The 13326-nt window shown below is 40.3% G+C and overlaps 1 protein-coding gene across 13 annotated transcripts; it reads right to left on the reverse strand.

Annotated features, from left to right (window-relative positions):
- Nucleotides 1–231: 231 nt before the first annotated feature.
- LOC102076881 (zinc finger protein 184) lies at nt 232–13264 on the reverse strand. 13 transcript variants are annotated; one of them, XM_025907703.1, is made up of 13 exons: nt 12825–13264; nt 11402–11476; nt 10817–10942; nt 10596–10741; nt 9446–9507; nt 8244–8307; nt 7718–7999; nt 5526–7539; nt 4310–4441; nt 4125–4237; nt 3965–4002; nt 3031–3866; nt 232–1190 (listed from the first exon to the last, which is right to left on the reverse strand). In XM_025907703.1, the coding sequence occupies exons 1-8, from the start codon at nt 13058–13060 to the stop codon at nt 6917–6919; spliced, it is 1614 nt and encodes a 537-aa protein (XP_025763488.1). In that variant the 5' UTR covers nt 13061–13264; the 3' UTR covers nt 232–1190; nt 3031–3866; nt 3965–4002; nt 4125–4237; nt 4310–4441; nt 5526–6916. The 13 variants fall into 13 exon arrangements, with proteins under 13 accessions (XP_025763488.1, XP_025763485.1, XP_025763487.1 ...); XM_025907700.1 differs by having other exon boundaries at nt 4310–4445; nt 6932–7539; nt 12825–13239; XM_025907702.1 differs by lacking the exon at nt 3965–4002 and having other exon boundaries at nt 4310–4445; nt 6932–7539; nt 12825–13240.
- Between the last annotated feature and the right edge of the window lie 62 nt (nt 13265–13326).

A 13326-nucleotide genomic window follows, 5' to 3' on the forward strand; every position in this document is an offset into this window, starting at 1 on the left:
GTCCATGTTGACATGATAGCATCACACAGTTGCTGCAGATTTGTTGGCTGCACACCCGTGATGCAACTCTCCCAATCCACCACATTTCAAATTTGCTCATTTTCATGTTTCAGAAACTCTAATCCAACGATCAAGTTTGGATGAACCAAAAATACAAACAACTTTGTTTTTTAAGAACTATTGAGCAAACTACAGATAATGGAAGTGACCATACAAAATACACTACAGGAATACTTTTTCTACTCGAGTATCTGAGAGATTTTATTTCAAATGAACTCTTTTCAGACACTGGATATGTATCATTGCTGGCTTGATGAATCTGTTAAAGTGACAACAGACTGCTACGTTCATTACAACACTGATGGGACAAGACACCATGCTCGCACAGTATTGCATACTACTTGCAAGATATAAAAATACATCAATTGGCATACATAATGCACGAGGTCAGAGTCTTGCATATATCTCTTGAACCTCAGAAGTCACATTAACAGAAAGGAGTACATGTCTTTGTTTAGGTTTAATAATCAAAGGCTTCTCAGACTGCTGTAAATGTTCTTGATCACATTACTGTTTATTTACCACTATCAACTGCTGTTTCGGTCTCCCCAAAGTTCTCATGGATGTTTTTGGCTTCTTGTCATGAATCTTCACATGCGCTTGATAGCCCTGATAGTAATAGAAACACTTCCCACATATCTTACACGCATACGGGTTCTCTCCGGTGTGAACTCTCAGGTGAACTTTTAGGGTATCTGCTCTGGAGTAACGTTTCCCACAGATCGAGCACAGAAAAGATCGCTCTCCGGTGTGAGTCTTCAGGTGCAAATTGAGGTTGTAAGATTGCAAAAATGCCCTCCCACACTGATCACAGTGGTAGTTCTTTTCTCCGGTATGGGTTAACTTGTGTTTTTTAAGCATTTCCATCGTGACACAAGTCTTTCCACACTCTGAACAGAGATAAGGTAAATCTCCTGAGTGGAGGCGCATATGCATTTTAACACTCTTATTATGTTTGAATCTCTTCCCACAGTCAGGACATGCAAAGGGCTTCCAGTGAGTCTCACGGTGTTCCTCTAGCTTATCTTTCTCAGGGAAGTCCATTCCACACTCCCCACACATGTGAACTGTAGCAGGAGATGCTTTAGGCTCGCTCTTCTCTTGAATTAATGTCCACTTTGGTAGCTCTCCTGTGAAAAATACAAACATGTACACTATTGAAAATGAAGTAAACAAACAAACAACAACAAAAAAAAACCCCAAATCTTCAAGTTCACAGACAGGTGAACTGAATAAAATTGCTTATGATGTTATACAGTGTGTGACTCTTCTGGGAAAACTTGGGTCGTGGCATTGGTTGTTTTGTTAAGTTCACAATGACTTGTAAGTATGTTTGCTGGAGAAAATGATGACTCATCCTGCTATGTGGCAACTACCAACCATCAGTGGGCTGAACGAAGATAATGTAATTGTTTTTAGTCGGGGGGTTTTTCAGTTGAATAAAGGGTACAGTGTGTAAAATCTCACTAGTAGATTGCTGACTCCAGTCAACTGAATTAAAAAAAAAAAACTTTTTAAAAGTAGTCCGATATGAGTCAATGACTCATTGAAACTCACCTCTATACGATGATAGCGATACTTAGGTGAGCTGTTGGATATCCTGAACTTTTCTGTTGGTAAGCTGCTGCTGTTGTTAGCGGCTGTTAACCTCTGTTAGCTGCTGTTAGCCAGGATTAATGAAACTTTCTTTGACTTTGTTGGACTCTGATGCTTAGTGATTGTGGTCAAACTGTTTATCAGTTTTGTTCACTGTCTGGAGACGGGAGGATCACATATTTAATCTGCCGACAATAATTGTGACAATATTGAGAATAAATAAGCATGTTCACGGATATTTCCATGTGTTAAAAGACCTGACTTCTGCTGACGGCTTAGAGGTCAGAGTTGAGGAGGAAGAAGATGACATTTTGTCCAGATGCTGATCATGTTTTCTCTTTCCTTTATGTTTTTGTTTCTTTGGCACCCTTTCTCAGATGATAAAACACATTTATTGGATTGGATTGGATAATGCATTTATGAGATGACAAACCTTGCTGACCGTACTTACAATACACAACTTCACACTAGGGAGACAGGTCAGGCTAGGTAGCAAAAGGAAAAACAACAAAATGTGTAAAAAAAAAAAAAACACGTGTGTGTGAGTATCAGTATGTGTGTCCTGAGTTCAGCCTGAGAAAGTATCCTTTCGCCTATTAGGCGAAGATCAACAGTCCGCAGCCTACGCAGGTGGCCTTCAGGGATCAGGCAAGAGAGACAGTTCGTTCTCGTTATAATATCTCTTGAAGAATTGTTGTTGTTCTCGTCGGCAAGTTATGATGCTTTTTATCTTGAATCTGAGGGGTGCAGTTACCAATTAAAAGGACACCTATGAGTTTTTTTCTCCCTGACTATTGGTTTAATACACATGTGGTTGGTCTCTAACCACATACAGCCACAATGAGATTAGGCGGAACAGCGATGTCTATCTCGCCCACTGTATTCAAGTTGGTGGGGCAACATGGCGGCATCTACAAATCGGTGTCCGCTCTTATGCATTTTTAATGGATTTTTTTAAGTTTAGGAGAGTGCATCAATTTTTGGGAAGATGTTATTCTATTAATGAGTGAACACTATTTTTTTTTTTTTTTATTAAACTGACTGTAATCTTTACACAGCTCATGCTTGTTCGATCAGTAGAGACTGCCCTCTGCTGGCACATGCCGTGCAAAATGCATCACCTTAACATCAGTATTCGAAAGAGGAGCAGCTGTATTTTTGAAGATACTGAAAACCATCAAAACATCAAAATGCCTAAACACCCAGGCATTCAACAAAACTGTGATACCAGTCGAGTCTAATCAGCAGTCCATACATTTTTTAACTGTTCTTTGTGCAGCTCGGTAAAAGATGAGTAAAAAGAATTTCAACTGCCACAAACTTCTAACTGAAACAGGTTAAAGTGTCCTGAGTGGAGCAGGAGGTTCCTCTCACCTCTGTGAACTTTCATGTGTGTCTTGAGGTTTCCGCCCTGGGTGAATCCTCTCCCACATATGAAGCATTTGAAAGGTCTTTTTCCCGAGTGAATCACGAGGTGTCGTTTCAGGGCGTTGTGCCGGGGGAACATTCTTTCGCAGGTCGGGCAGTAGTACGTCTTCTTTGGTTTATAAAGCTCCTGGGAGCTGCTCTGTACACTGGTAGGTTCTAGAGTTAGAGTTTCTCCTCAATAGTGAATAAATACAGAAATCTGTCAGTGTGAAGTTGTTGCACTGCAAGAATCATGTGTATGGGTTCCATTTATAATCAAATTATGATATTAAAGTGTGTGTAGATCTTTCTCTTATTTCAATAGTTTTCAGACATATAAAGCATAAAAAAAGGAGAAGACAAAAAATCGACTGTCTGTTACTTTTGATATCTTTCTGACAGAAGGCAAAAAGTTAAACCACAAATTAAATGAAGCTCAAAATAATATTCATATGTGTACCACAAAAAGAAGGACCATCTTTCATAATGAATGTTGGTGAAGCCCAAGACATGAACATGATTTTTAGCTACATCTTGTGCAGCACATGTACTGTCTGTCAGTCTTTTTAATACATTTTCAATAACACTCCTTCACCTGTGGGTGCCGTGCTGTGATCCTGTGTTTCAGGTCTGTGGTCCTCACTGGGATTTTCGTCAGTGTTCGTCTCATTCCGGTTTATTTTCTTTGGCACGTTGTGATGTGAGACAGATGGAGTGAGCTCCTGCTCATACGATGGAGGTCTGGAGGAAGCCCCTGGTGTCTGGGAAGACTGATCTGCTGGACAGGTGTTTTCAGGTTTTTGCTGTAAACACAGAGAGCTTTAAATTCTCTTGCTTGAAAGTAGTGTTTGCTGTGAAATGGTGGGATTTTTAACATCTACAGGATGCACTTTCTCCCAACCTTGTGTTGATTTCCAAGCAGATGGTAAGGCTTGTTTCCTATATAAACAAACTCATTATTATATTACAGCCACTTACAAGGTTACACAGAAAACCTGACCGTTTTCCAGACAATCATGACTAAATAATGAATCCAGTATGACCAGTGTTGCTGTCCTCACTCTGAACGTGGATTGTTTCTGCTCCTGGTGGCTGTTCTGTTTGTTCTGCATCTACAGCATCATGCATGGTGACCTGCTTGGTGATTGCCTTGGGAGCACTCAGGCAGCCAGTGCTGTAGGAATAAAAAAAGGTAATGAAAAAAAGAGTCATTTTCACTGATACAAGCTTCCGCTTCAGACCTTACCGAACATGTACAGGGGGAACGTAATCCTGATCATTGCTATCATCATAGCAACCATCCTCTTTTGCTGTTTCCTCTTCTGATGTCGACCCATGTCCTTTGTCCTCACGTGGAAAACAAGTAATTTCCTCTGTCCTGTCAATATTTTGTAAAACGCAAAATATATTATTAGACAGTTACGACCCAATAAAACACTGATGAACACAACATGCGCTGCTTTATACCCTGTTTCACATGTCAGTGCAGGCTTGCACGCTGCTTTCCAACAAGCTGCACCCAGCATAAGTTAAATTAAAGGCGCCACGTTGTGTGCCATTTCCATTTCCATGTGGTCACAGCTTCTGAAACCTTTCCATTCAGAAATGCTGTCAATAAATTAAATCATCATTTTAAAACTGCATTTTTTATTAATTGAGGTTACCTTTGTCTAATATTAAAATGTATAGATGATGTGACTCTTCAACATTTGACAAATATGCAAAATTCTCAGAAATCAGGGAGGCGGCAAAATTTTTTACATAGCACTGTAAATCTTGTAGAAGTGCAACATATATTTGAGGTTAACTATTAACACAGCTGAAACCATCGCTCTAAGTTATGGAGGCATTTATTATGTTCTTTTCTCACAGCCCACATCAGAGCGAGACTACTAACCTGACCAAATCTGGACTAGTTTATTTGTTTAAACAGTTTCTGATTTGTAAAGAGAGGCTGATTTAAGACACACTAACAAACTGAACAAATGTTTCAAACAACATTCGGAGCTTTAATTAAAAAGTCCAACAGTGTTTTAAAGCAAAAAACAAAGTAATACAAAAAAAACCTCACGGCTGTACTTTATTTGTTTTACTTTCCTTTCCGGTAACTGTTAAATCAGAAGCTACCGTTGTGTGCCTATGTGCTTTGCAAGCCTGGGACCACTCACTTCCCTCTTCAGTCTAGCTGTTGCGTCGCAAACCCTGCAGGACACACCCCCTGAGCCTAATCAGGAAACGCCCATCTCACTACAGCACACGGTCAGCAGTGGCTGCAGCGGGACTACTACCAGATACTCACAGTAAAAACAAAACAAACAAAACCAAACCCCTATGCTACTCAGTGGCTTTAGCTTTATGATGACGCTAACGTTAGCTTGACTACAACATGACAGTGATAGACCACGGCGTGTTACCTTTAACATCTTAGCTACCTTAAACACGATTCAAGCACGGGTAACTACCTGTCCAGCAGAAATGTGGCGAACTCTGCATCTGTTTTGAATCCTCTCTGTTCCCGTACGTGCTTCCACCTGAGAAAAACAGCTCCAATGTTTACTCTGTTTTTGTTTCGGGCTAACGCTTTCGTTTCAGCTCGCTGCTTGTCGGTAACCTTCTCGTTAACCGGCTCTGTTGTGTTGTTGTGTTGTGCTGGCATTAGGAGAAGGGGGACGGGCGTTTCGTCGCATGCTGGAGGTTGCTCCTCAGCCATTGTTTGTAAACTTTTCCCCAAGATTTGGAGCTAGAGCGCATGCGCAGGGTTGAGGGGTGTGGCGGCGCGTTCACGAACTGGCTGCTTCTCATATTGCTGGTGTTTAGAAAAACCCCTGGTGCTGAATGTTTAGAGAAATCGACGGCAGAACAAATGGGAGCTTTAAAGGAAATAAATATTGTACTTATTTAAGTACCCAGAGGCTATTATTTTAATGGTCACACTTTTCTTTATCCATTTATACAAGTGTGCGTATATATTTATATATATATATATTTAGTCTGTTAACATTTTTTTACTATAATTTTTACTACATTTTATAAATATTTTTTACTGTACAGTACTGCTGAGTGACTTGTCTTCTGCTCGTCAAATACATTTCATTGCAATGTTGACCCTGTGCTAACTTGCATATAACAAATAAAACTGAAACTGAAATGAAATGAAAGACAGAACAAATTATAACTATATTGAGCAGGATGGATCCATGGTTTCCTGTTCTTTCCATCAAATTCTGACCTTACAATCTGAATTTCAAAGTAAAACCATTAGACTTTTTAGTCATTTCCAGGCGGTCCTCTGTAAACCCTAGGGTTAGATGTGTAGGAAAAGCCCAGTAGACCAGTTTTTAAAATATTCAGACCAGTCTGTCTGGGACCAACAACGGCACAACATTCAAAGTCACTTAAATCACATTTCTTTCCCGATCTGATCTTCTACAGGTCATCTTGACAAGTGTAAATGCACTAAGTTGCTGTAATGTGATTAGTAAGCTAACCTCACGTTCAGGCGTGATTGGCTGATTGTTTTCAAGGACAAAAAACAAATAACAGTCATATTTCTAGCTTCACTGGATTAAGCTTTTGGCTTGATGGCAAATCCTTGTATCAGATCCACTGAGTCTCCAGTATATGGATTAATCAACATTAAGTTTAAGAGTTTGGTAAGACTACAATTACAAAACACACAGGAACAATTATTAGGATTTATCTTCACAGTTCTAGTCAAATAACAGCAACTGAATAAAAAACACATAACATTTACACTGCTTTTCCAACCACTTCAGAGATTTCTCTGTAGAGAGTTAAAGGTATATTATATAACAAAAATAATGTAACATTTTCTTATTTTTCTAAAATCCCATTATTGGTTATTTACCACTATTAGCTGTTGTTTTGGTCTCCCCAGAGGTCTTGTAGCGGTTTTTGGCTTCTTGTTATGAGTCTTCACATGTGCTTGATAACCCTGATAATAATAGAAACACTTCCCGCACATCTTACACGTGTACGGGTTCTCTCCGGTGTGAACTCTCAGGTGGGCTTTAAGAGTATCTGCTCTGGAGTAACGTTTACCACAGATCGAGCACAAGTGAGGTCGCTCTCCGGTGTGAGTTCTGAGGTGCAACTTTAGATAGGAAGAGCGTGAAAACGCCCTCCCACATTGATCGCAATGGTAATTCTTTTCTCCAGTGTGAGTTAGCATATGTATTTTAAGCATTTTAGCCGTAGTGCAGTGTTTCCCACAGGCGGAACAGAAGAAAAGGGAATCTCCCGAGTGGAGGCGCATGTGGATTTTAACGCCATTTTCCTGTTTGAATCTCTTGCCGCAGTCGGGACATGCATAGGGTTTCTTGTGAGTCTCGCGGTGTTCCTCTAGCTGATGTTTCTCAGGGAAGTCCATTCCACACTCCCCACACACGTGAACTGTAGCAGGCGATTCTTTAGGCTCGCTCTTCTTTTGCACTAAGGTCCACTTTGGGAGCTCACCTGTGAGGAGGAACAAACGCAGTGACTGATAGATACAGATGGGCAATTAAATAAAGAAGAAACACCGTGATACACGAGAGGAGAAACTCGACAGATGCTTTCACATGAGCACAACTGACTTAATCACATGACTGCTTGTGGTTAAAGTGTCCTGAGCACAGCGGGAGGTTCCTCTCACCTCTGTGAACTTTCATGTGTGTTTTGAGGTTTCCACTCTGGGTGAACCCCCTTCCACATATGAAGCATTTGAAAGGTCTTTTTCCCGAGTGAATCACAAGGTGGCGCTGCAGTGCATTGTACCGAGGGAACACTCTACTACAGGTCTGACACTTGTAGATCTTCTTCGGTCTGCGAAGCTCCTGCGGCGGTTTTATCTCTTCAGTCTTGTAAGCGAGGCCGGTGTGCTCACTGGTGGATTCTGGACTGGCACGTAAAAATTCTCCCGAACAAAAATAAATACCTGAAAACAATAATATTCAGAACATTAGTGTGAGTATTGAAGGCATCAAGCAAAAGCAGGAAAACTCAGTTTAGATTACTGCTGCATTAAAGTGCATAAAAACATTCTCCTGATTCAATCACGCTTATACGCAAAAATCGAAACATCAAAAATCTTTTATGGCCATCAGAGGATTTTCTTATGTGTCTTGTCGATCGGATCTTCTAAAAAAAATATGACATAAAAATAAAATAGTCTAACTTACCTGTAGGTGCTGCGTTATGATCCTGCTCCCGTGTTTCAGCTCTTTGGCCTTCCTCTGTTTTCCACTGTGAACACATGAAGCTTTAAACTGTCAGCATGTGCCTGAGCAAAGGCTCCACAGTGTAGTGGTTATCACATTTGGCCAACAAACAAACGATGTCAGGAGGAGTCACAGATCCTTTTGAGGTTGTGCATCTGGTATAAAAACTTCAACATGTAGAACTACTTGCTGTGGTGTGCTACATGTTGAAGTTGCGGTACTTCAACATGTGGGTATTCTAACGGTGTTTCCGAAAGGCATCATTCATTCTAGGTGATACATCTGGGTTTTGAACCGACATGCTCTCATATTTGCACAATACTCCAGGGTCTCCTCCCATTAGGTGATCCCCAAACCATGTTAACTGGCTCCTTTCTATGTGGAGGAGTAGCAGTGTGGAATGACCGAGCTCCTTGCCCTACATCTAAGGAAGAGCTCAGCCAGTCTTCAAAGGAAACTCATTGTGAAATACACTCTCCCCAATCATCTGTGAACTGGTTCCAGAGCCCGAGCCATGGACTGAGGTGAGCTTGACTACATCTAGTCGGTATCTCACAAAAGCTCCGGCTCCTTCCCCACCAAAGAGGTGACGTTTCACGTACCAGTTTTGTAACCCAAGGATCAGAGAGCCAGGGCCTCTGACTGCCACAGATCACCGAACACCTATGGCCTGCTCTGTGAATTGTGGGCCCATAAGAGGATGGACCCACATCATCCTTTTTCAGGTTGAGCTACCAAATGCTTGTCCCCAAGCCTATACCCTGGGTCTGGCTCCAGGTAGGACTTCAGTAACCCTGTCCCGGGTACTCTGTCAACTATCGATGTATTTTTCTGCATAGGGGTCCATTATGGAACAAAAAAATGGACTGAAGGGCTGCAAGGTAAAGTATAAGATGACAGGGATTATTTTGAACCATGAATAATTCCAAACTGTTCTACGAGAGTCCAATAATAAAACTGTGGAGCTTGTGATCACTGATAATAGTGTAGGTCCCTTTAAAAAGGTCCATCCTCTGAACAGACACATTGAAAATGCTGTGCAAAGGTTTTTAATGCATGGAGTTTTTTCTGTGTAGCCCTGAATCACACCCTGCCTCCTTAAATAGGTGCACAGCTATCAACAGTTTAAGAAGTCTTAATCTATAAGGTATAAATTTGCTCACTTGGAGATGTTTCTTGGCAGCATTCATTTCCTGGTTTCCAAGATGATGATGGGTCCCATTTCCTGTAGGAACAAATGACACAAAAATCAGCATAACATTATAGACACCAAGTTAAAGAGAAAACAATGACTACTTTGGTGTTTAACTTTTCTCCAGTGACTTGTGGGGATGTGCTGCTATCAAAACAAAGAAAACCTCAGAAGGACAGCGCATGTCAGCTTTTTGTTTGAGAAATCCACTAACAACGCTGTTAACAACTACAACTTCTTTAAACTACAGCATCTTTAAATAAACCGATTTGTTATGGTAACATTGTTTTACTCAACACCTCAAGCAAAAAAAATTTAAAAAGAAAAATTAAAGATATGTAAAAAACTTTGTCAGGTTATATTAATTCAAGGCCTGCTTCCCTTTCCTGTGTAAAAGTGTTCAATAACATTTTTAAAATACTGGCTTGAACTCTGTTGTGAATAAAGAGGTTGAACCAACATGGCCCCCCTGTTTTTAATTCGGAAGCAGCATTACACGACACAAAGTTGAAAATAATCCTCATTTATTGCATACTAGGACCCAGTGCACCCACTCAGCCCAGTGACTCTCTGAAACTGTAGCTTCCTTCCTTTAAAGATCTGTTAAATATTCTATTGATCTTGAGAAAACTTCATGGGGCGATCTCGATATGGCGACTTAAAAAGCTAAATTTTGACCCACTGCATGTGCTTGAAAGGCTTGTAGCTCAGACTTTTTTCATATTGTCAAAGTAACACTTATGTTAAAGTTAAAAGACAGAGTTGTCAGTGATTTACATAATCAGTGTGAACTTCCATTGACTTTGTTCACTGTCTTATTTCAGAGTTGCTGGCAACATTGAAATGACAAATTTACATTAGAGTTGCTAGGCAACAGCCAAAATGATCTGGGCACTCACATGCTAACAGCAGGTATAATTAAGACTAGGTTTGTTTGGTGGATGCTGTACACAAAAACTATCCTACAAATTGGTCCAAACAAAAACTAAGTGCAGTGAAGACCAGGCTTCATAACGATCTGTTGATGCACCCGACCCAGAGACATTTATATAAAATCCTTCTACACAGAACTGCTGCTGGTGTTTAAATCAGTCAGGGGTAAATAATGGATGCAGGATAACCAGTTTTGTCCTCAGTCTGGACTTTCGTTTTTTCCGTGCCCCCTGGCAGCTGCTCCGTTGGCTCTGCAGTTTCACGTGAAGCGTCCCCTTTGCCGATAGACTCTGGAGCATCCAAGTGCATTTTAGTTTTACTGGCACCGCCAGTGCTGAAGGAACAGGGAAGACAGTGAGAAAAATGAAACAACTTTTCATGAACCTGAACTTTTAAACGAAGGGCTTACTGAACGTATACTGGAGGGATGTAGTCCTCATCCTTATCGTCACTGACGCGATCCTCATCCTCTGATGTTGAAACGTCTCCTTTGTCCTCGCCCGGAGAACATACCCAGTCCTCTGCACGGTCAACACTACAGCGAAAGAAAAACAGTCATTATTGCAATCACTCATAAGTTGATGTAAATATTGTGTGTATGGGAATTACAACGAAATTGAAGTCATCATCAAGGGATGACAAATAGCTTGGCAGTTTTATGCAGACTTGTTTTGGAGAAGTTGATTTTTCAGTCATGAAAAATAAGCATTCCATTTAAGGTAGAGTGAATTTGTCCAATTACATATGAGCACTTGAAAAATACAAGACTGTATAGAAAAACTTCTGTAAATCTGTTAATGTACTACTTTTTAAAAAACTGTAAAAGTCTGTAATTCATTCAGATTATGACTGTTTTATTGAACATTAAATGTCTGTCAATACAGGATCTAACTGTACAAGGTATTCATATATGTCTGACCTAGGTATTATAATCTATGATGACAGTATAATTAATTTAAAAAAGTAATACATACTATTAATAATAAACGTATACCTTGACATTGAAACCCGAGCAGAAGGTTTTTCTGCTTCACTGAAACTCAGCTCTTCCTTTTCAAAGTCAGCAGCTCTGCAGAAAATCAATTCATGGAGGTCAAACTAAAATCCAGAAAAATTACATCTGGTTACTAATTATTTAAAAATGACACAAAAGCACAGTATGCAAGAGCTAACTCATAACATAGAAAAAAACCCATCATGACCTGTCTTATAAACTGACTTTTTTTGACATTTTCCCCCTTACTGGTAAACTCTCTCATCGCTGTTCAAAATTCTAAATTTTCAATCACTCAGCAATTTACTTATTCATAGGGTGATCACTGTCACACTACACACTGAGGAAGGACAACTGTGTAGGAGGGATACCCCCACTTCTTCACTTTGCATAGATGAATACCCACACAAATGGGGTCAAGTGACGTACTTTGAATTCTGCTAAACATAATGATGGCCAAAGCACTAACGTTGAGGCTTAAAAATGCCACATTCCAGAGCACTGGGTGATGTGCTTACATCCATCTTTGATATACAGTCTATGGTTACAAACCATTACCATATTACAAATTAAGTGTGGGAAAATATTTATTTGAAACACAAACATTTGCACATGAGATTCATGAGATCTTTACTTTTGTCTGCCATTATTTTGAGTACGATGTCAACAACTCAAAAACTTTCTTAAGACTTCATGATGTTTTTCCAACTTGATTAGGGCGTTCATGTTCTTTTTTCCATTTATTCAAGCACAAAGTGAGTGCATAAGCCAGTGTACACCGGTCCCAAGCTCGGATAAAGAAGGAGGGCTACATCAGAAAGGGCTTTCGGCCAAATCAAACATACAGATAATAAAAAATGAGATTTCCATACAGAGGAGGATGCTAGGGTCAGATGGAGGGAGATGATCCACTGTGGCGACCCCTAAAGGGTGCAGCCGAAAGAAGAAGGCCATTTTTAATGCAAAGGAGACTATGTCAATCTTTGATATGGAATTTATGGTCCAGCTGTAGCCTTGCAGACCTATCAAGCACACCTCAAGATCCTACACAGCACACACCTCTGACTTTTCACGCCACTCCACGCACACAGTGTTACAGCTTCACTCCCAGTAAACCTATTCCTAAAGCTCGGACTGCTCTTTATTCACATCGGGTAGCTCCACACGTATGATTTGGCAGTTTTTTTTCTTTTTGTTTTTTGTTTTGTTTTGTTTTTTTTACACCGGATGCCCTTCCTGACACAACCCCTCACACTCACGCGCTCATCACAAACCTCATTAATGGGAACAAGCTAGCATTAGCCCACTGCAACATCACTCATAAGATATGCGTCATTTCAGCCAGTATGTTGTGTTTTATCTGAAGCAAAACGAAATGAAGCTTTGGTATTATTATTACCATTATATTTAGGGGTATTATTACCTGTCCAGCAGAAATGTCGCGAACTCTGCATCAGTTTTGAACCCTTTCAGTTCCCGTATCTCCCTCCACCTCTGAAAAGCGACTCCGATGTTTATCCTGGCTTCATCTGACTCTCCCTCCTCAGCCCGCTCTTTGTGGGCGACCTTTTTCCTCTTATTCTGCTGTGTTGTGTTTGATGTTATGAGGAACAGAGGAACGGGCTCTTCGTTTGATGTCTGAGCTTGCTCCTCAGCCATTGTGTTTGTAAACTTTTCCTGACGCTGCGATTAAAGAGAGCATGCGCGGAGGACAGGGGCTGCGCAGCGCGTTCACGAACAGTGTCTTCCTTGAGTGCAATAATGTTTTTTTTCTTTTTTAAGTTCTAATATCTTTGTAATAACAATTATGCAGTTATGTTTTTGCATTTAGTGAACAAATTAATAACATTAGAGAGCTAAAATTTGCCAGTTTTTCTTTTAAGAAGTGTATCATTATCCTGGAATATTTTAAGCCAAATCAGAGA

Source organism: Oreochromis niloticus, linkage group LG6, assembly GCF_001858045.2.
Source record: "Oreochromis niloticus isolate F11D_XX linkage group LG6, O_niloticus_UMD_NMBU, whole genome shotgun sequence".
Lineage (NCBI taxonomy): Eukaryota > Metazoa > Chordata > Actinopteri > Cichliformes > Cichlidae > Oreochromis > Oreochromis niloticus.